Here is a 23,700-nt window from a genome sequence, read left to right as displayed (position 1 = left end):
AAAGGAGTCCAGGGCTAACTGAACATCAATTTCAGTGTTACAATGAGTATCAGAAAGAACAAGATCATCTAAAAATGATTCGTTATTAAAAGATTTAAAATTCCTCCTTAAAACTGTGTGAGATCTTGTTTTTGGCAGTCTCGTGCTTCTTACACAGACTGTGGGGCAATGGTCACTTATGCCTAAGTCAAAAACCCCACAAGCTGAGATCCTGTCATATTTATTCACAAAAATCAAATCAATAAGGGTAGACCTAGAGTCATTTTTAAGGTTTGGTCTGGTGGGCTCAGTAATTAACTGGGAAAGACTGAGGTTACCACTGATTTCTTTAAGGTGCTTTGCAGCACCACTCAACCAGTCAATATTAAAATCACCCATGACAATCATCTCAGAATCAATATATTGTGAAAGGAGCTCAGCTAATTTATCTAAAGAGCTAGCATCAGCAGAAGGGTGTCTGTAGACACCAATTACATATATAAAATTGTTGATCCCCAACTCGACCTTTAAAACAAGTACTTCAAAACACATTGGGATAGTGACAGCATAAACAACATGAATGAATGAATGAATGAAAACTTTATTAACAGATTGCAGAATGGGTACAGTGCAGTACAGCTCAATACATACAATTGTTAAGGGGATGCAGACCAGAGAAAGACTTTCGTCTTGTTTACACCAGGGTCCCCCATTTCCAATTCATCGTAACATATATGACATACATGACATACAGATAGACAGTACTGCTACATCTATACATTTATGACATACCAGATTTGCAATTACAGTACTGTATTTGTGATACAAAAAGAGTCCAGAAAAGACGCCGAAAAACAAGATTTAACATAAATAACTACCCCACCACCCCTACCTACCCTATCAATTCTAAACACATTAAAATCGTGTAGATCTATTGTGGAGTCAGAATCAGATTTCTTCAACCAGGACTCAGATATGACCAATATATCTGGATCAGCCTGTGCTACCAGTATTCTAAGATGGTCCAACTTCTGGTGCTGAAGGAGACTTCTAATGTTCAGGTGAATCAATCCCAACCCTTTCCTTTCTCTAAAGGTATGTGGATTATTTAGAGAAAGTGGTGTGGAATCTGACTCACGTGATAAAGAAATAGAAGACTGTAAAGTGACCGATATTAAGTTGGAGTGATTTACAGTATGCCAATGTGTTGGGTAATGATCATGAACCCTATCAGAAATCATGACTTCTATATTAAAAGTAATAGGTGGTAGAGGGAGATCAGACAGAGTAAAAGCAGACAACATAATAACAGACGTGTTGGAGAAGGAGTGTTCAGCAGGACCCATTATAGGATGCTCCTCAAAATGACCAGGAGAAGATTCTAGTGCAGGGTCATGCTGAGGTGTATATCAATCTGAGTTAAAAGCAATGTACTGGATATAATTCCGTGTAAGCTGTTGAATGCCCTTTAGACTGGGATGCAGGCCATCCAGTTTATAGAGGTCATTTCTGGTCCAAAAGTAATCAAAGTTACTAATAAATCCATGTGCTGTTGCAGTACAAAATGATTTTAGCCATTCGTGAAGACTAAAAATACGACTAAAATGTTCTGGACTTTTTGAGGGAGCTGGGATAGGACCAGAGAACACACAGGTTCTACCCAGGCTCTGTATCGTCATTGCAAGAGAATCCAGCTGGTCACGGAGATCAACAGATTGACCACGCATGACATTATTAGTACCAACATGGATAATCAGTGTGTGAGCTGAGGGATGGAGGTCAGTTAACACTGGAATCAATTATGTAATATCAGAAACCTTACTGCCTGGGAGACAGAAAGTGACAGCACCTGGAAGTTCAACAGATCTAACAATAGAGTCGCCAATGATCAAAATTTCAGCTTAATGACTAAGGAAAATGTTGGGTCCCGAGGCTAGTTGAGAACCACTGTTCTAGAGCATGAGGTCCGGCGTCCCCCAGGGGTCCTGACAGGGGTCCCCAGAAGAATGTGTAATGGTCTAATTTCACCGTTTCATTCACAAGAGGTTTGGCCAATAAGGAAATGTATAAGAGTTACTATGCCGATCACAGGTATCACTTTCTCCACTGCCACCTGTGGAATTCTGGAAATAATTATATCCAACGACAAAAGTCTTGTCAGCTGGTCGTCTCCGAGCCAAAATCCTATCAAATTAAATTCTTTATTGAATCTCGAAGGATCATTCATGAGCAAGCTCTCATTGACAATGACGCCGAGAGATGTAATGCGTAATAAATACAAAAAAAGAAAACGATAATAGAAACGGAAAGTCAATCATTTAAACATTTCAAATAATTAAAAACAACTGCCGACTGGTAAATGGCTGCATTTATATAGAGCTTTTATCCAAGGCGCTTTACAATTTGTTCCTCACATTTTAACCATTCACTCACACATTCACACACCGACTGCAGTGAAATGGTTTGATATTAACCCTTTCACTACCACACTACAGACGGTTAACCCTTTCACTACCACACTACAGACGGTTAACCTTCTGTAGTGTGTTGGTGAAAGGGTTAAAGATTTAAACTGACCCAATATAGCTAATGAATTGAGTTTTAAAGTGCGCTGCAAAACGTTCCATGTTTCTGCAGCCAAATGTGTAACAGCCAGCCTGTGTTGTTGTCGACTGTTGTCTAGCCACCCAAACTACTGCCACTGCTGCGGTCGGGGCAAGCGCTACCGGAGTCTCATGGCCGGCACAGAGAGACTCAGAAGGAGCTTCTATCCCCAGGCCATCAGGATGCTCAATGACTATGCAACACTAAGGCTATGTGTCCACTCAAAGCCTTTTTTTCAAGGCGGACCGCTTTGAAAAAAGAAGAAAAAAAAGCTTTGAGCGTCTTTCTGGGTCTCCCCAGAGCTCGCGCCAGCCGCGGCTCCGCCCCTTCCTCGATGAGTTACATTGATGAGCGCGCTCCTTTCCAAAAAAAGTTTAACGAGTTTCAACTTTATGAGCTGAGAGCGCTCCGCCTAAAACGCGAGGCGCGTCGCCGAGAAGAGGAGCACGCCTGACGCTTCTCCAGCATAGAAATGAATGACAGAAAGGAGCTGACAACTCATAAAACGTCGGCTATGGACACAAGCCCTAACCCATCCATTCTACACTCATTGCACACACTCACTTTAAACAAACGCTCACTTTAAACATTCACCTTTAACATTCACTTTAGACACTTTAAACACCTTTTAACACTACACCATATTTTGTCAATTTATTACTAAAATATTTGCACTACATCTCCATCAAATTTTTGCATTTGTTTGCATTTTGTACTAGTGTTGTACATTGTATATTTTGCATAGCGTTTGGTCTTTATCCTTTTTTTATTTTTTTTTTACTGTATGAATCAGCACAATCTCAGGAGGCTCATACAGAACCAAGCATTTCACTGTAATGTACATGTAGCTCATATGTGACGGATAGAACAAAACATGAACTTGAAACTTTGAGACTGATCTGATCTCAACACCTTTGTTTTCCTTCCAGCTTGGAGCTCTTGAATTTCCACCTAAGAAGCTCTTTGGGAACCGTGACGAGAGGATGGTGGCTGAGAGACGGAGTCACTTGGAGGTTGGATATTACGTTACGCAGTTCATTTATTCAACAAAGAGATGGAAGTCGAGATGGATTATTAAAAAAGCAGCATAATAATCATCTTTATTTGTATAGCACCTTTCGTGCAGGAATTGCAGCTTCATATCAATAAAAACAAGACATAAAATAGACAGAATAAAAGCAATGCAGACAATAAGAAAAAGGGTAAAAGCAATGCGGGTAATAACAATAATACAAATATTGATAGTTTAAAACCGGAGTCTTCCTGTTAGATGGTCATAAAACACTTTTTCGTTTGAAGTTACTTGATTATTTTTGTCCATTTTGATTGATTATCCTCCCATTGATTTAGTTCCATTGTATACAACCCTGAATTTCCCCAAGGGGATCAATAAAGGAATATCTTATCTTATCTTAGAAGCATTTTCTTTATGACTTTATACATTATATATATATATATATATATATATATATATATATATATATATATATATATTTGTTACACTGCCTGACTCATGACAATGCAACAAATGGGAGACCACACAGAATATTGAGTAAAATGAAAGTATTTAATTAGAAATGAACAGTTAACAGGAATGAACTTCAGTACAAAAACAACAAAATGGCTGCCATCTCTTTTATACCACTCATCATCCTCGACCCCCAATCTGAAACACCTGCCAGCATTCCACCTGTGATGGAGACAGAGGCAGAATCCCAGAGGGGCGTAACCCTAATATATATATATATATATATAATATATCACTTTATCCAATCAGGGAAGAGAACCCCTAAATATTTTACTTATTTCAAGAAATCCTGCCAAGCCAAATTTGCTTACTGCACTGGTAAACTGCAGTATGTGTATACTGGTGCTTGTTTAAAAAATGGTCCGACAATAAATACAAGTTATATTACTTGTAATATTACTTATTATTTGCTTATTACTATAACTTGTATTTATTGTCGGACCATTTTTTGCAGTGTGGAGTTCTCTCTCCTGATTGGATAAAGTGGGAACAGGATACCAGAACATGTATTTCCTGTTTATGGCAGAGTGGAGGGACTGGGAGACCATAGATATCTATAGAACACTAGATAGCTTAAGGCGGAGTCACCAGCGTCACTGAACCGCCGCCATCTTGCTCCAGTTAGCCTTGAGTGAGAGTGAGTGAGCTGCATAGACAAAAATACTCATAACTCGCTGAAATATTGACGGATTTACAAACGGGTTGGTTTGCTATAAACATCAAAGATGTAGTTATGATACTGCATACTTATAAAAAAAAATGAATCATAGCCACGTTAATAATGCTTGTAATAAACCAAACCGTTTGTAAATCTGTCAATATTTCAGCGAGTTATGAGTATTTCTGTCTGTGCAGCTCACTCACTCTCACTCAAGGTTGACTCGAGCAAGATGGCGGCGGTTCAGTGACGCTGGTGACTCCGCCTTAAGCTATCTAGTGTTCTATATATATCTATGGGGAGACCCATGTTACTGACCAATTTACATTGAGTAATTTAGCTGACGCTTTTATCCAAAGTTAAAACGACAAATCATCAGGAAGGGCACAACTCTTATCAGCTGAGTAACAATGTTCATCAACGTGTTGAGTGCTACAGTGTAGGTTAGTATATTAGGTTTAGGTATAATATATAAGTGCATGACAGTAAGGTTAGTTAGGGTTAGATTTCTTCTTTAAACATTTTTATTTCAGATAATGGTATGGGTGGTATCGGATCGGTACTCGGTATCGACCGATACCCCAAAGACCGGTATCGGGACTGAAAAAGTGGGATCTGTGCATCCCTAGTTCTAACTCCTCTCCACCGCTCCTCCCCTGTGCAGCGGTACCTGAAGAACTTCTTCAGGGTGATGATGTCGTCCTCCTCCGCCTCGTCGCTCAGAGCCAACCTGGAGGGCGGCCTGCAGTTGTCCAAACACGCCGTCTGTGAGCTCTCGCCGTTCTTCAAGAAGGGCGTCTTCGACTACAGCAGCCACGGCACTGGCTGACTCCGCCCCCGAGGAGCCTGACTCCGCCCAGAACGCCTGACACCTTGCTGTACGGACTAAACCACTGACTCCGCCCCGGAGCCTGACGCCTTGCTGTACGGACTAAACCATTGACTCCACCCCGGGGGCCTGACGCCTTGCTGTACGGACTAAACCATTTGACTCCGCCCCGGAGCCTGACGCCTTGCTGTACGGACTAAACCATTGACTCCGCCCCGGGGGCCTGACGCCTTGCTGTACGGACTAAACCATTGACTCCACCCCGGGGGCCTGACGCCTTGCTGTACGGACTAAACCATTGACTCCACCCCGGAGCCTGACGCCTTGCTGTACGGACTAAACCATTGACTCCACCCCGGAGCCTGACGCCTTGCTGTACGGACTAAACCATTGACTCCGCCCCGGGGGCCTGACGCCTTGCTGTACGGACTAAACCATTGACTCCGCCCCGGAGCCTGACACCTTGCTGTAAGGACTAAACCACTGACTCCGCCCCGGAGCCTGACGCCTTGCTGTACGGACTAAACCATTGACTCCGCCCCGGAGCCTGACGCCTTGCTGTACGGACTAAACCATTTGACTCCGCCCCGGGGGCCTGACGCCTTGCTGTACGGACTAAACCATTTGACTCCGCCCCGGGGGCCTGACGCCTTGCTGGACGGACTAAACCATTGACTCCGCCCCGGAGGCCTGACGCCTTGCTGTACGGACTAAACCAAAACGCTTTAGTGCTTTCCCAGAGGGGGCGTTTCCTCCCAGAGGGGGCGTTTCGTTCCTTCCCAGAGGGGGGGGGGGGGGGGGGGGGGGGGCGTTTCTTCCCAGAGGGGGGGGGGCTCCTTCGCAGAGGGGGCAGGCGTTTCTTCCCAGAGGGGTGATTCAAGAAGAAGGGATATCGTTAGCCAAATAACCGTGAAAAAAAAACTAAAAATAATTATGTGGAAAATGTTTTGAAGTAACTTGGATATTGTTTCTTATGGACGACTTGCAGCCATACTAACTTGATCTCTTACCGAGCTAAATACAAGGGATGCATCAAGAGTTCAGTCGCAGCGCCTGAGTGAGTGAGTGCGCGCGGGAGCCAAACTGGAAAGTTGTCTTTGTTATTTTAGCCGAGGACTATATATATATATATATATATATATATAAAAGACTGTACGGTCAGCTGCTTTTGCTTTGTACGCTTCAACAGAAGGGGCTGGTGGTGTGTGACGTGCTTCCTGTGATCGGCCACTTACGGACTGACACAGGAAACGTTTTTTTTCATGATCATTTTTCAGTTATCCGTTAGGTCTAGTGTCACATTACTTTCCCCTGAAATACCAACAGGTCTGTTGGGGTAATCTCATTACTTGCAACAAAGTAATGTAAGGCATTACTGTTCTTTCTTCGGTAACCACATTACAGTTACTGATCAAACAAATTGATCCTTCCACGTGTATCATATCTGTTGCTATCAATTAAAATGGCTATTGTGATCATTCTAAGAAATCCCCTGCAGCCTACCACTTGTCGTCGTCATAGTTATTATAGGAAGAGGAAGCTTCTCGGCCTCTTTCTGGTTCCCCTTTGCGGTCAAGGAAACTATAGAAGAAGGAAGGGTAGGCGGCTGGGTGGCGCGGCGGACTAATCGCTCGTCACCAACGCCAGAGACACCGGTATCGAATCCGGCTGTCAGCGTTGCCTCCGGCTTGGGCCGGCCGTCATACTGGCTCAATTGGCAAGAGTCAGCGGGAGGGAAGCCGGTGGGCGGGGTGGTATTCCGGTCGTTGTAAACAGCGACTCCTACAGGTTGGTCAGGGCACCTGCACAGCGAGGGAGGGAGATGGTGAAGGTAGTGTGAGCCTCCCACACGTTACACATCGCCAGGGGGAGTCCTTGAGGGGAGGGGGGAGTCCAGAGGGTCCTCGAGGGGGGGTCCCCAGAAACATAGGGAATGGATCAGTCAGTACTCAGATCAGTCGGTACTTTTCAGTCGGTTTAACTTCCCTACTTCATTCACTAAGAAGTGAGAAATTATGTAAGAGAGATACTATATCATCTCCTCAACTACAGTACAGACGGCTATGGATTTCATAAGCATGGACATAATGGTATCTTGGTATCGTGAAAGGGTTAACCTTCTGTAGTGTGGCTGTGAAAGGGTTAACCCATTGTCCCTGTGGCAGTGAAAGGGTTAATAACAACTGGGGGTCCTCGACGCAGGCCGCAGCTCCAGGCAGCCTGGTATACGTTGGGTGGCAAAGCTTTGGTTACTGAATAATAACTCCTGCCAGTTTAGCGTCGGTGGTGGAAGGTGTTCATTTAATGCCGTTAGTAGCGACTGTGCATAATTATAAAGCAGGGACATGTTAGTTTTTAGTGCAATTACCAGTGACTCCGAGGAGCCTGCTTGGAATAGCGATGTTAATATAACTGAACAACAAGGGATCTTATACTGCGACGCTAGCTAGTCATGGTGGTTTTTTTTGCAGGGCTTTTTTTTTTGGGGGGGGGGGGTAGATAAATAGTATTCATGAATGAGGGAATATTTGATAAATTATATCTCAATTCCAGAGGCAAGTGTACAGCGTATTCTGCGATACTGGATCACAACGTTTAGTTTGACAACGGGAAGCTGTTGTCGAGCAGAAACGGTGTTTTTATTTTAATTATCTTTCTTTACTCGACAAGCTAGCGCCAATAGCCGTTCCAACTGTCTTCCACATTTACCAACCATTTGTTTTAACCGATGGCTCTAATATTCGTTCAGGTAAAGAGTTGTAAATACGCGTTGGCAGTCGGGATCGGGTTTATTAAGGTCGTTTGCATCGGGACAACATTTTAGAACTTTATTATTATTTCCTGCGATTAGGCTTCATTAGACTTTTTTTTGGCCTGAACATGTTCACTGCCACCCCTTTTTCATAAGCCATACTGTTTGCCTGCCGTGTATATTTGAATGTTAATGTGCAAAGTTTTCTATATGATGTGCTTGAATATTTGTAATGTAAACTATTGACATTGAATGTTTATAAAAGGGAGTGCAGGTGGTCAACACTAACTTTGTGGGGTTATTTGTTTTGTAATTCTTTTTCATTTATGGTTGTTTGGGTTCATTGAGACATTCTCCCCCAGCCACACAGGATTCAGAAAAGCAGTACTGTACATTTAAAGAATTTTATTTGGTTTTTTAAATAACAGTTTTTGTTGAACTGGAAAGTTATTGGAAGTGCATCAGTAACATACAGTAGGCAACCGTTGTTACTGTCCTGTAAAACCAGTAGGGATGCACCGATGGTGGTGGAGTCGGATATCAGCTCGATACCGGGCTATAGAGTATCATATCAGTTCGATACCAGGCTTAAATACAGTATCATATCTGCTCGATACCAGGCTAGAGTATCATATCAGTTCGATACCAGGCTAAAATACAGTATCATATCGGCTCGATACCAGGCTAAAATACAGTATCATATGAGCTCGATACCAGGCTAAAATACAATATCATATCAGCTCGATACCAGGCTAAAATACAGTATCATATCAGCTCGATACCAGGCTAAAATACAGTATCATATCGCAATACCCAGATCAGTCCGTACTCGGCACTGAACAATGTTTAAATATTAGTACTCAGCACTGAACAATGTTTAAATATTAGTACTCAGCACTGAACAATGTTTAAATATTAGTACTCAGCACTGAACAATGTTTAAATATTAATACTCAGCACTGAACAATATTAGTCCCACTCAACGTCTGCAATGAACACATGGTATCGGTGCGTCCCTAAAAATAAACCATACAAGAAATATACACCAACCAACTTATAAAAGTGTACCAATTTGGTGAACTTGTAGCTACTGTATTTATAGAATCAATAAATGTCATACAACTTCAGCAATTTTGTTTTATTTTATTTATTTTATTAAGTCACATCTAGGAAAAAGTCAGAAGCATTCAGCAAGCAAGATTACTCTTAATACTTTAATACAAATACATGTATGACTCAAATGTACTGTTCATTTGTTATTTGATCAATTCACCCAGTGTGACCCCCCCCCCCCCCCCCCCCCCCCACACACACACACATTTGACTTTAGAGCAGACTATTGGCTACAGGAACAGGCAAGTGTGGAATCTAAAATTGAGCCATTTACATACAGACTAGTAAAATCACAAATGTACATTTGATTCAAACATTGCACATAAATACATAGATAAAAGCCAAGCTGATAAGCCTGTGAAATTCCTGATCAACCAATCAATAATGTAAATCCTGATCAACCACTCAATAATGTCAAACCTGATCACTACCATCAATAATGTAAATCCCATTTTCCTGTCACTCGTAAAAAAAATGGCAACATTATAATATTGACTGTAAATTGTTAATTGACCCCAATCTACTCATACCCTTGCAACACTCAGACATGTCAGCGTGGCAGAAATATAGGCTTAGGTTTGTGTCTCCATTAGCTATGTCCAGCCTGGCTGGGGTTTGATTGATTGATTGATTGAAAACTTTATTAACAGATTGCAGAATGGGTACAATACAGTACAGCTCAATACACACAATTGTTAAGGGAGTGCAGACCAGAGAAAGACTTTCGTCTTGTTTACATCAGGGTCCCCCATTTTCAATTCATCAGGACATATATGACATACATGACATACAGATAGACAGTACTGCTACATCTATACATTTATGACATACTGTACCAGATTTGCAAATACATGGGTTAGCCATGGTCTAGCATGGTACAGTATGGTTGGGTTTGCATTTCTTGTAAACTCTCCGTTTGCTTGGCAACCTTTCAAAATTCACACCAACAACTGTGGTAGAAGCTAAACCATGATGATACAACAGTCCCAGCCAGTTCAGGCCAGGTTGTGAAAGGTGGCCATCGCAGCCGGTTCTAAAGACAATGGAGACGCTCGCAGCACGGCTAAACACTGGCTAGTGGAGACCAGACGGGCCACAGCACGGCTAAACCCTGGCTAGTGGAGACCAGACAGGCCACAGCACGGCTAAACCCTGGCTAGTGGAGACCAGACAGGCCACAGCACGGCTAAACCCTGGCTAGTGGAGACCAGACAGGCCACAGCACGGATAAACCCTGGCTAGTGGAGACCAGACAGGCCACAGCACGGCTAAACCCTGGCTAGTGGAGACCAGACAGGCCACAGCACGGCTAAACCCTGGCTAGTGGAGACCAGACAGGCCACAGCATGGCTAAACCCTGGCTAGTGGAGACCAGACAGGCCACAGCATGGCTAAACCCTGGCTAGTGGAGACCAGACAGGCCACAGCGTGGCTAAACCCTGGCTAGTGGAGACCAGACAGGCCGCAGCACGGCTAAACCCTGGCTAGTGGAGACGAGGCATTAGTCCGTGGCTTCAGCGCTGGGTTCTGGTATTTCTTCGTAAGTCACTTCTTCAGGCGTTTGCTTGTCGGTGCCGGTGTCTCCGGCGGCTGTCTTCTTGGAACAAGGTCTCTTGTGTAAGAAGAAGACGGCGGCGAGCGTCAGCGCCGAGCCTATAACCAGACCAACGGCAATTTTCCAGTAGCCTGTGTAACCAGAAGTGGTGGTGAGGACTTCTGTGTCTGGTGGATGGGTCACAGCCAGTAGTTTGGGGTCTGTTACCACTATCAGATATGTTCTTTTCGAGTTGCAGAAGTACATGCCAGAGTCTGATTTTTTCACTCTTGTTATGGTCAAGGAGCTCTTGTCTGCCAGTGAGCCGAAACGTCCGTTGAACTTTTCGATCTCTCTTCCGTCGTCTATGGTGAGAAGTCTTAAAAAGGTTCCATCTCTGTCTAACCTCTTCCATGTTACAACATGTCCCACAGCATCTGGAGGACAGGTCAGTGTAGCTGGTGTGTTCACGGTGTGACTGGGAGGCTCTGTCATAATGAAACACACCAGTTAGCCTGATATCAAATATATATAGCAAGATCATATAGTTTTTAGTGCAATACCAGTGACAATAATATATAGTATATATATAATATACATATACAAGGAGCTTTTTAAATATACACTATAAAACTAATTTCGTATTGTGAGTACTTGGAAATAGTTGGCATGTAGCCAGGCTATATTTAGTTTTAAGCTAATTGTGGCACGGTATTTTATTAAGAAATCCAATACACATGCAATACCTTACACATGGACATATGAATAATCAATAGTCAACACTACAGTACTAGTCAATATAACTCAAACATATCATTTGAAATCATCGATAAACCAACATTGTTTATGACGGAGAAGGACTTGATGTGATTTTTCAAATAAGTAGTTTTCAGCCACATTGACTTGCACTAGTAGCAGTACTAATTACTATACTTGTAATACATAATTAACCTCCTATTTTTCTCCCCAACTAAAAATAATGCTGGTGCCCCCCCCCCCCCCCCCCCCCCCTTTGATCAAGACGGGATTCATAAAAGCCAAATCCTTCAAGTCATCCCAATCCACTTCAGACATTGTTAAAGGTGCACTATGTCGATTTGGAAGAGAGATTTGAAAATCTCATAAGCAAGGTGAAAAAAAGTGTTTCACTGTTGTTGACATTTTGTTTACAAACATATTTTGTATTCAAAGAAGTATACTAAGCTTGTTTGTTTTACAAATCTGTTCTTGTAAACCAAATGCAAACTTAAGATTTTCTCCCCAAAACGGCAAAGTGCATCTCTAAGATGAAAGGTAAACTTACCATCAGCGACACATCCGGTAAATAGAATGAAAAAGTAAAGAAACATCTCTGCACCGTGACTCATGTGTTGTGAAGCCAGAGTGAACTGCAGTCACACTTTCATGAATAAGGAAGTCTGAAAAAAACTGAAAGGGCGTAACTAACCTCTCCCGTGTCTCCCCTACTCTGTCTCCCTCTCAGCCTTCCTACTGTCTCAATAAAGAACCTTCTCTCCTGTGTCTCCCCTACTCTCTCCCTCTCAGCCTTCCTACTGTCTCAATAAAGAACCTTCTCTCCTCTGTCTCCCTCTCAGCCTTCCTACTGTCTCAATAAAGAACCTTCTCTCCTGTGTCTCCCCTACTCTCTCCCTCTCAGCCTTCCTACTGTCTCAATAAAGAACCTTCTCTCCTCTGTCTCCCTCTCAGCCTTCCTACTGTCTCAATAAAGAACCTTCTCTCCTCTGTCTCCCTCTCAGCCTTCCTACTGTCTCAATAAAGAACCTTCTCTCCTGTGTCTCCCTCTCAGCCTTCCTACTGTCTCAATAAAGAACCTTCTCTCCTGTGTCTCCCTCTCAGCCTTCCTACTGTCTCAATAAAGAACCTTCTCTCCAGTGTCTCCCTCTCAGCCTTCCTACTGTCTCAATAAAGAACCATGTCTCCTCTACTCTGTCTCCCTCTCAGCCTTCCTACTGTCTCAAAGAACCTTCTCTCCTTTGTCTCCTCTACTCTGTCTCCCTCTGTCACTAACCAACACTATACTTGGCATCAGCCAGCAAAGAAGAGTATGACATGTATAAATTCCTACGTCGTCTAGCCAGAGATGGACACATTTGTAATGTTTCTCATCTTAAATGAAGAAAAGTTGGGTTCAGCAAACGTACTTCTTTATTGAAGACTCCATAAATCACTTGCACAGTAGGCCTACTTGTGTGTCTTTCAAAATGGCCGACAGTTTCCTCTTATACAGGTGTAGCTTACAGGTAAGAGCACTAGCTGTTGCCATCTAGTCGTCAGGAGTAATTGTAGCTCTTATCATTACGTCAGAATCAGAAAGGTCTTTATTGCCAAGTAGTTTACACATACAAGGAATTTGATTTGGTCGTTTGATGCAACGTTAACGGACAGATAATTACAGTAGAATAAAATAGATGGTAGAATAAGATCAAATGGAATATAAACTAAATAAAAATAGAAGCACATCCCCTTTTCTTTAGATGTAAGCTATATAAATAATCAATTCAACAAACTACTGCAGCATTATGGTCATACACATTTGGCACTACAAGTATTATAATATATCTTTTTTATGTCCAAGTGTAATATTTCCATGTATCAATATCTCTATAATAATATCAGGAAGGCAGCAGGACCGGACGGTATCCCCGGCCGCGTCCTAAAAGTCTGTGCCGACCAACTGGCCCCGGTATTCACTGACATATTTAACCTGTCCTTAGAACAGGCTGTCATCCCCACCTGTCTGAAGAAGTCCACCATTATCCCTGTACCCAAAAAATCTACGCCCACTTGCCTCAACGACTACCGGCCTGTAGCTCTCACCTCCATGGCCATGAAGTGCTTTGAGAAGCTAGTGAAGGGCTACATCTGTTCCTCCCTCCCCATCAACCTGGACCCCCTGCAATTTGCATATCGCCCCAACAGGTCCACGGAGGACGCCATAGCCCATGTGCTGCACACAGCAGCATCACACCTGGACAAGAGGCAGGGGAACTATGTGAGAATGCTGTTCATCGACTACAGCTCAGCATTCAATACCATAGTCCCCTCCAAACTCATAGCCAAGCTCAGGGACCTGGGCTTGAACTATGACCTCTGCCAGTGGGTCTTGGACTTCCTGACGGGTAGACCCCAGGTGGTGAGAGCAGGCAACTGCACCTCCTCATCCATCACGCTCAACATAGGGGCCCCCCAGGGCTGTGTTCTGAGTCCCCTCCTCTACTCGCTGTACACACACGACTGTGTGGCACAGTGGAACAACAACACAATTAGGGGTGGGAATCACCAGTTTCATCACGATACGATACGGATTATTTGGACAACGATACGATATTTTCCGATATCACAAAGTCTGCCACGATACGATACGATTCAGGTGCCTGCGATCGATATGAGACTATATTATATGCCCATTTAACACAATCGGTAACATTTAGATCAACAAAAAAAAGGCAATGGAAATATCATTTGACATTTTTATTTTTGAACTCTTCCATAGACCTCCTGTTCACTGTAAAGTGCCACGTTTTGATATATTTAGCTTTAAACTTTACGTTTGTTTTGGAACTCACGACACGCAACCTAAAACCCCTTCCTCTCCCAAACCATTCCTGCAATTGTTTTATGTTGCATGATGATCATGAATACATTTAATATGTATTGTATTTTTTATGTTTAAATATCAACATTATCTGTCCATCCTCAGTACATTTACTATAAATATACTACCGGTATACTTCATCTGGTCTTTCCAAACGCACACACACACACAGAGAAAGGGAGCATGCCCCCCCCCCCCCCCCCTCCTTCCCAGTCCCCACTTCTCTCTGCCTATGGCTCTGGGTTAGCTTGTTGGTAGCTTACGCTAACGTAACGTTAATTTCTATCTTTAACGCGACGTGGGCATAAAGGAATGGCGAGGATTGCAAAGCAGGTTAAATGCATTTGACCCGTTGCGGAATAAAACAGCAGGGACTTGTTTTGGATCGCAGAATAGGCACACTAGCCTTGCTCTAGTGACGCTCTAGACGCTACTGCTGTGTACTGTTGATCCGAGCCGAGCGGATACGACACTCCATGGGATTTTCAAAATAAGAGTATCGCAATATGAATCGATCTTTTTACGTTGCATCGATCCTATTTGATCATTGATAATAGCTCGATATATCGATCTGGATCGATGTATCGTCCCACCCCTAAACACAATCATCAAATTTTCTGACGACACAGTAGTGGTGGGCCTGATCTCTGCCAACGATGAGAGGGCCTACCTGGAAGAGGTAAAGAATCTGTTGCGGTGGTGTCAGGAGAACTGCTTCTCCCTGAACGTCAGCAAAACAAAAGAGATGATTGTGGACTTTAGGAGGTCGGGGGTCAGTTTTAAGTACCTCAGAGTCCACATATCCGAGGACTTGACATGGACCACACACATTGACAGTGTTATCAAGAAGGCACGGCAACGCCTCTACTTCCTTAGGCGCCTAAGGAAGTTCAAAGTGAGTCAGAAGATCCTTAAGAACTTCTACTCATGCACAATAGAGAGCATCCTGACTGGCAATATCACCTCCTAGTTTGGGAATAGCACCGCACAAGACCGTAGCAGACTACAGAGAGTGACCCGTTCAGCCGAACGCACAATTGGAGGTGGGCTTCCCACTCTCCAAGACATTAACATTGCTTCTCGCTGATTTGTCATAGTTTTTGTATATTCTGTTGTTATATTTCATACTGGCTTTGCGTCTTGCTCCGCCTATTGGACTACTACTGTAGTCCAATTTTTATCTGAATTAAAAAATAATAATAATAATAATAATAATAATAATAATAATAATAATAATAATAATAATAATAATAATAATAATAATAATAATAATAATAATAATAATAATAATAATAATAATAATAATAATAATAATAATAATAATAATAATAATAATAATAATAATAATAATAATAATAATAATAATAATAATAATAATAATAATAATATATCTCAAGGTGGGGTCCGGGAGGGGGGGGGTTCGAGCTGAGCATATGTGTGTAGGTTTTTTTTTTTTTAGATAACAGGTATTATGGGTATATCTTATATAAGACAACTAACTAAAAGGTGATCTCATTGGATGTGCCCTGACAATTAATGCTTGTATATCTTATCGTGTGTTGTCATGTTTGTTTATATGTTTGTTTAAAAAATAATAAAAAAATAAAATACAAAATAATAATAATATATATATCTAACCCTAACTAACTTTACTGTCATGCACTTGTCCTAATAAACTAACCTACACTGTAGCACTCAACACTTTGATGAACATTGTTACTCAGCTGATAGAGTTGTGCCCTTCCTGACGACTTGTCGTACAGAACTTGTAAGTCGCTTTGGATAAAAGCGTCTCAGCTAAATGACTAAATGTAAATGTACTACGCACGTGCCTATTGCACACGCTGAAAGAACTCTTCATGCACCTTATCTACTTAGCCACGCCCACTTCCGTAGTATATAACCAGGTGAAGTGGCCATGCTCACCCTTCCTCGCTCTTTCACGCGAAAGGACAGCTCATACGCATCTGCAGCTACAAAGAGTGTTTCTAGATAGAAAAAATATACTGACCGTAAGATGGGCCGAGTTCCCCCACCACAACAGTCCCTCTCGGGGGAGAAGGACCCATGGCCCTGGTTCCAGCGGTATCTTGGGGGCGAATGACTAGACCTTGACCTTTACACATGACCTTGACCTCACACCCAAAAGGTCACATGTCACCGCTGGAGTCCCAGCTGACTATTGTTGGATTATTGTATCTGTAAGTCAGTATTGTATCTGTAAGTCAGTATTGTATCTGTAAGTCAGTATTGTATCTGTAAGTCAGTATTGTATCTGTAAGTCAGTATTGTATCTGTAAGTCAGTATTGTATCTGTAAGTCAGTATTGTATCTGTAAGTCAGTATTGTATCTGTAAGTCAGTATTGTATCTGTAAGTCAGTATTGTATCTGTAAGTCAGTATTGTATCTGTAAGTCAGTATTGTATCTGTAAGTCAGTATTGTATCTGTAAGTATTGTATCTGTAAGTCAGTATTGTATCTGTAAGTCAGTATTGTATCTGTAAGTATTGTATCTGTAAGTCAGTATTGTATCTGTAAGTCAGTATTGTATCTGTAAGTCAGTATTGTATCTGTAAGTCAGTATTGTATCTGTAAGTCAGTATTGTATCTGTAAGTCAGTATTGTATCTGTAAGTCAGTATTGTATTCACGTTCAAAAGCGGACCTGCCTGTTAATTAAAAACACAACACTCCTTTTGTTTCTCATTTATTGTAGACATTAGCTGATTTTACCAGGTTACAAAACACCAGTATTTTCATTACATGACGGATATTAAACAGCATTCTTTTCATTACATGACGGATATTAAACGTTACATGATGGATATTAAACAGCATTATTTTCGTTAAATGATGGATATTAAACAGCATTATTACATGGCGTTTTCACATTCGCCGAAATGCTTGCTTGTGATTGGTCAATAGCGCGCGTCAGAGGTCAGTTATCAGACAATAATGACCGCTGTGGGACAATAATGACCGCTGTGCGCAGCTGTTCGCAATCAAGCCCACAATAATGACCGCTGTGCGCAGCTGTTCGCAATCAAGCCCACTGACATCAGTGCAAACTGCCGGCTGCCGGGGAAGCTGCTGGGGGGCGGAGCGACGAGCACTCAGCGGAGCCAGAACCAGTGTTACTGTTGCGAGTCGATGTAAAATGAATTAGGTATATTGTTAGTAAGTTAGCCATGTAATAAGCGGGATAATGTATAGCTATACTCGATCATTGTCGCAAAATAATTGACCTTCACTGACGTTTAAAACACCTCGCCGAGGCGGCTCGGTATTTTAAACTCCGTGTCGGTCAATTATTTTGCGACAATGACCTCGTAGCTATAATACATTATCCCTTACTTATTTTCATTACATGATGGATATTATTTTCATTACATGACGGATATTAAACAGCAGTATTTTCATTACATGATGGTTATTAATAAACAGCGGTATATTCATTACATGCCTGATATTAAACAGCAGTATTTTCATTACATGACGGATATTAAACGTTACATGATGGATATTAAACAGCAATATTTTCATTACATGATGGATATTAAACAGCAGTATTTTCATTAAATGACGGATATTAAACGTTACATGACGGATATTAAACAGCAGTATTTTCATTACATGGTGGATATTAAACAGCAGTATTTTCGTTACATGCCTGATATTAAACAGCAGTATTTTCATTACATGGTGGATATTAAACAGCAGTATTTTCGTTACATGCCTGATATTAAACACCAGTATTTTCGTTACATGACGGATATTAAACAGCAGTATTTTCGTTACATGACGGATATTAAACAGCAGTATTTTCGTTACATGGCGGATATTAAACAGCAGTATTTTCATTACATGACGGATATTAAACAGCAGTATTTTTGTTACATGACGGATATTAAACAGCAGTATTTTCGTTACATGACGGATATTAAACAGCAGTATTTTCATTACATGACGGATATTAAACAGCAGTATTTTCACTACATGACGGATGTTAAACAGCAGTATATTCGTTACATGACGGATATTAAACAGCAGTATTTTCATTACATGACGGATATTAAACAGCAGTATTTTCATTACATGACGGATATTAAACAGCAGTATTTTCACTACATGACGGATGTTAAACAGCAGTATTTTCACTACATGACGGATGTTAAACAGCAGTATTTTCACTACATGACGGATGTTAAACAGGCGTGTTCGGAGGCTCTCTTCTCTACGACTCGTGTTTGTTCGGTGGCCAGCAGAGCGACAGCAGACAGGCCCTGGCCTGAACTCCTAAGGACGTTGATCTCCAGCTTCCCCCCTGGGCTGGATGACCTTAACCCCCCCAACGTTCTGATAAATGGTCGTGTAAATGTATAGATGTAGCAGTACTGACTATCTGTATGTCATGTGTGTCATATATGTCCTGATGAATTGAAAATGGGGGACCCTGATGTAAACAAGAAGAAAGTCTTTCTCTGGTCTGCATCCCCTTAACAATTGTGTGTATTGAGCCGTACTGTATTGTACCCATTCTGCAATCTGTTAATAAAGTTTTCAATCAATCAAGTAGGGCGCCGCGTCTCCGGCGACTCTCCTCTTGGAACAACGTATCGCGGTTAAGACGGCGATGAGCGCCAGCACCAAGCCTATAACCACCAGACCAGTGCGCACTTTGCAGTAGACTGTGTAACCCGCTCCGTGCCCATGGGTCGGTGATCCTCGCTGGTTTGGTCCAGAAGTGGGCGTGGTGATGGTGAGGACTTCTGTGTCTGGTGGACGGGTCACAGCCACTAGTTTGGGGTCTGTTACCACTATCAGATATATTATTTTCCAGTTGCAGAGGTACATGTCAGAGTCTGATTTTTTCATTCTTGTTATGGTCAAGGATCTCTTGTCTGCCAGTGAGCCGAAACGTCCGTTCAACTTTTCGATCTCTATTCCGTCTTCTATGGTGAGAAGTGTTAAAAAGTTTCCATCTCTGTCTGACCTCTTCCATGTTACATCACGTTCCACAGCATCAGGACAGGTCAGTGTAGCTGTTGTGTTCTCCAGCACGGTGTGACTGGTAAGGAGAAACCCTGTCATGAAACACACCAGTTAGCCTGATATCACATAATTAGGCCTCATCTATCAAAAAAAAATATATAGCAAGATCATATCGTTTTAGTGCAATACCAGTGACTCAGAGGAACCTTTATTATGCAGTATATATGAGGAGATTTTTTAACTATAAAACTAATTTTCAATTCGAATCGAATTGTGTGTACTTGGAAATAGTTGGCACGTAGGCTATATTTTGAAATATATTAAGAAATCCAATACACATGCAATACCTTACACATGGGGATAAGAAGAAACGAGACCCAATACCTTACACATGGGGATAAGAAGAAACGAGACCCATCGTAGCTAATATGTGAACTATTGTTGTTCACGTGTTACAGGATGCTCTGCCAGTGTAAACTAAGATTTTCTCCCCAAAACGGCAAAGTGCATCTCTAAGATGAAAGGTATTAAACTTACCATCAGCGACGCATCCGGTAAATAGAATGAAAAGGTAAAGAAACATCTCTGCACCGTGACCCTTGTGTTGTGAATATGAATGTGAGTAAGGATTTACTCAGACAAAAGGAAGACACAATTGATAAGGTTTATTAGCTTGTTTAACACCCTTGTGTTGTGAAGCCAGAGTGAACTGCAGTCACACTTTCACGAATAAGGAAGTCTGACAAAAACTGAAAGGGCGTAACTAACCTCTCCGGTGCTTCTTTATTCGTTTATTTGGACGGGACAATGCAAAATTAAATGAACACTGTGGAGTGTAAAAATAGCCGGATTTAGCACGAGGCTAATTTCCATCCGTTGTCCCCAAACATAAAAACAGGACTCATAGAAACAGTAAGAAATGTACAAATACATAAAAACAGGACACATAGAAACAGTAAAACATTTACAAATACATAACAGCAATACACAGAAATACTATAGTGGTCACATGACTGGTTGGTCTTCAGCTATTTCTTTAGTTGCCCTCTAAAAGAAGCAGGGGTGGGGCTTTCCCTTATGGAAATGGGGAGGCTGTTCCATGTTTGACTGCCTTTTATGGACAGGACGTTTTGGCCAAACGTGGTCAGTCTACGTTGGACCATGCGGTCACCTCTGGTGTCTGACCTGGTGCAGAGTCCAGTGTTTCTTTTTTTGTAGATGAATTCCTGTACAGGAGGGGGAGCTAGTCCATGTAGGCATTTGTAGATGAAACGAGCGCTTTTTAAGAATTTGACATTTTCAAAGCTCAAAAAGCTATGTTTCAGAATATTGCAATGGTGGTATGACAATGGTTTCCTGGCAGATACCTTGATGGCTCTATGAAAAAAGCTGTTCGATGGGTTTCATGACAGTGACACCAGCAAACGACCAGTTTGTGAAGCAGTATTCAATGTGTGAGAATATCATGCAATGAAGATAGGTTTTTGCAGCATCAACTGTTAAAAAAGTCCGGATTTGTCTAAAATTTACTAAATTAAAATGAATTGTGCGTTTCACTTTTTTTATATGTTTCTTAAAGGATAGGTTCGAGTCCAAGATGCCTATACTCTGTCTCCCTCTCAGCCTTCCTACTGTCTCAATAAAGAACCTTCTCTCCTGTGTCTCCTCTACTCTGTCTCCCTCAGCCTTCCTACTGTCTCAATAAAGAACCTTCTCTCCAGTGTCTCCCTCTCAGCCTTCCTACAGTCTCAATAAAGAACCTTCTCTCCCGTGTCTCCCTCTCAGCCTTCCTACTGTCTCAATAAAGAACCTTCTCTCCCGTGTCTCCCTCTCAGCCTTCCTACTGTCTCAATAAAGAACCTTCTCTCCTGTGTCTCCCTCTCAGCCTTCCTACTGTCTAAATAAAGAACCTTCTCTCCTGTGTCTCCTCTACTCTGTCTCCCTCTCAGCCTTCCTACTGTCTCAATAAAGAACCTTCTCTCCTGTGTCTCCTCTACTCTGTCTCCCTCTCAGCCTTCCTACTGTCTCAATAAATAACTTTCTCTCCTGTGTCTCCCTCTTAGCCTTCCTACTGTCTAAATAAAGAACCTTCTCTCCTGTGTCTCCTCTACTCTGTCTCCCTCTCAGCCTTCCTACTGTCTCAATAAAGAACCTTCTCTCCTGTGTCACCTCTACTCTGTCTCCCTCTCAGCCTTCCTACTGTCTCAATAAAGAACCTTCTCTCCTCTGTCTCCCCTACTCTGACTGTCTCCCTCTCAGCCTTCCTACTGTCTCAATAAATAACCTTCTCTCCTGTGTCTCCTCTACTCTGTCTCCCTCTCAGTCACTAACCAACACTATACTTGGCATCAACCAGCAAAGAATAGTATGACATGTATAAATTCCCATGTTGTCTAGTCAGAGATGGACATTCACCCATAGAAACCAAAGTCATTCCCATTCATTGACTATTTTATCTTACCAGTCATTTCATATTTTATTTGATCTTACCTCATTTCATATTTTATTTGATCTTACCCCATTTTATATTTTATTTGATCTTACCTCATTTTATATTTTATTTGATCTTACCCCATTTTATATTTTATTTGATCTTACCTAATTTTATTTTATCTTACCTCATTTCATATTTTATTTGATCTTACCTCATTTCATATTTTATTTGATCTTACCTCATTTCATATTTAATTTGATCTTACCTCATTTCATATTTTATTTGATCTTACCTCATTTCATATTTAATTTGATCTTACCTCATTTCATATTTTATTTGATCTTACCCCATTTCATATTTTATTTGATCTTACCTCATTTTATATTTTATTTGATCTTACCTCATTTCATATTTTATTTGATCTTACCTCATTTTATATTTTATTTGATCTTACTTACTACTACTACTTATTGTTACCATTCATGTATATTCATTGATGTGTCTTAATTGTGCACTGTTGAGTCTGAGCTCGAAACACAATAATGTCATCCCCTACAATGCCGCTGTATTGTTGTGTATTTGACAAATAAAGAACTTGAACTTGAACTCGTATCTATAAATGGTGAATGGGCTGCATTTATATAGCTATTTTACCCAAAGTGCTTTACAACGTATGAATGACTCACATTCACACACCGACGGCGGAGGCGACCATGCAAGGTACCAACCTGCTCATTGGGAGCAGTCTTGCTCAAGGACACTTCGACACGCTGCCCGGGAGGAGTCGGAATCGAACCGGGAACCTTCCCATTACCAGACGACCGTTCTAACTTCTAACCTCATTTGGCTGCAGGTACATTATAATGTCTGACATAGAATCTTTGATACTGTTTTCATTATCCCATGACTATAGTTTAATACCACGATTTAAGTATTGTTTTTGCTTAAACCGCAATGTAAGTAACTACAGTAGTTTAATCCTACTTGATAATCAGACTGATTGTCCCCCACCAGTCGCGGACTGGGACCATAATTCCTACCGGGAATTTGACTCAGGCAGGCCAGGCCCATACCCGGGTTTCGGCAGTTGATCTCATCATGATTTAAATTAATAGACTTGTTTGAGATTGGCGACTGGCGAGGCCTGCGCAGGTGCACTGCATCGCGCTGGGTTGTGAATAACAAGTTAACTCATTCCTGCCTGCTTGCCTGAACTTATATATGCGCAAATAGAAACACGTATACCGACCTGGCCTGCTTCGGAGTTCAGTGGCCTGACTGCGGGCACAAACAAACAAATTTAAAAATAAAAAAAAGCATTTGCCAGTCTGCCAGGGCAGCCAGGCCATGCCAGTCTGCCAGGCCACCGGGAAAACTCCCGGTGCTCCCGATGGCCAGTCCGCTAGTGTCCCCCACTAATGTTCCCCCACTTCCAAAGATAACACTACAAAACCGCTGTTCTATAGTGGGTGTTTATATATAGTGTAAAAGTGTCCACAATGACAGTATTATGATCTTGTGTTGTGTTCTTTCTCTCATCATCACTTCTTCATATAAGCTCTAAATGTTGACCTTTCTCATGTCAAACTAACAGGACAGGAAACCACACTTTAAAAGGCGTCCACTGGTGCCAGGATGTGACAAGCTGCAGGCTCTAGGTG

The 23,700-nt window shown here is 41.8% G+C and overlaps 2 protein-coding genes across 2 annotated transcripts in view; one reads left to right on the top strand and one right to left on the bottom strand.

The window, feature by feature from the left end:
- kif16ba (kinesin family member 16Ba) overlaps positions 1-6,333 on the top strand; it is an 89,345-nt gene extending 83,012 nt beyond the window's left edge. Inside the window, exons 26-27 of the mRNA XM_084318128.1 lie at positions 3,513-3,596; positions 5,434-6,333. Of these exons, the coding sequence (XP_084174254.1) occupies positions 3,513-3,596; positions 5,434-5,598 (249 nt within the window). The 3' untranslated portion in view covers positions 5,599-6,333. The remainder of the gene's footprint in view (positions 1-3,512; positions 3,597-5,433) is intronic.
- LOC311232594 (tripartite motif-containing protein 14-like) overlaps positions 1-23,700 on the bottom strand; it is a gene marked incomplete at both ends in the record, with an annotated part of 407,443 nt that overhangs the window by 242,996 nt on the left and 140,747 nt on the right. The gene's annotated exons all lie outside the window — the stretch shown is intronic.

This window comes from Notolepis coatsorum (assembly GCF_963971535.1).
Source record: "Notolepis coatsorum genome assembly, chromosome: 7".
Lineage (NCBI taxonomy): Eukaryota > Metazoa > Chordata > Actinopteri > Aulopiformes > Paralepididae > Notolepis > Notolepis coatsorum.
Note: the sequence above shows the minus strand (reverse complement) of the source record. Positions and strands in the feature narration are given on the sequence as shown.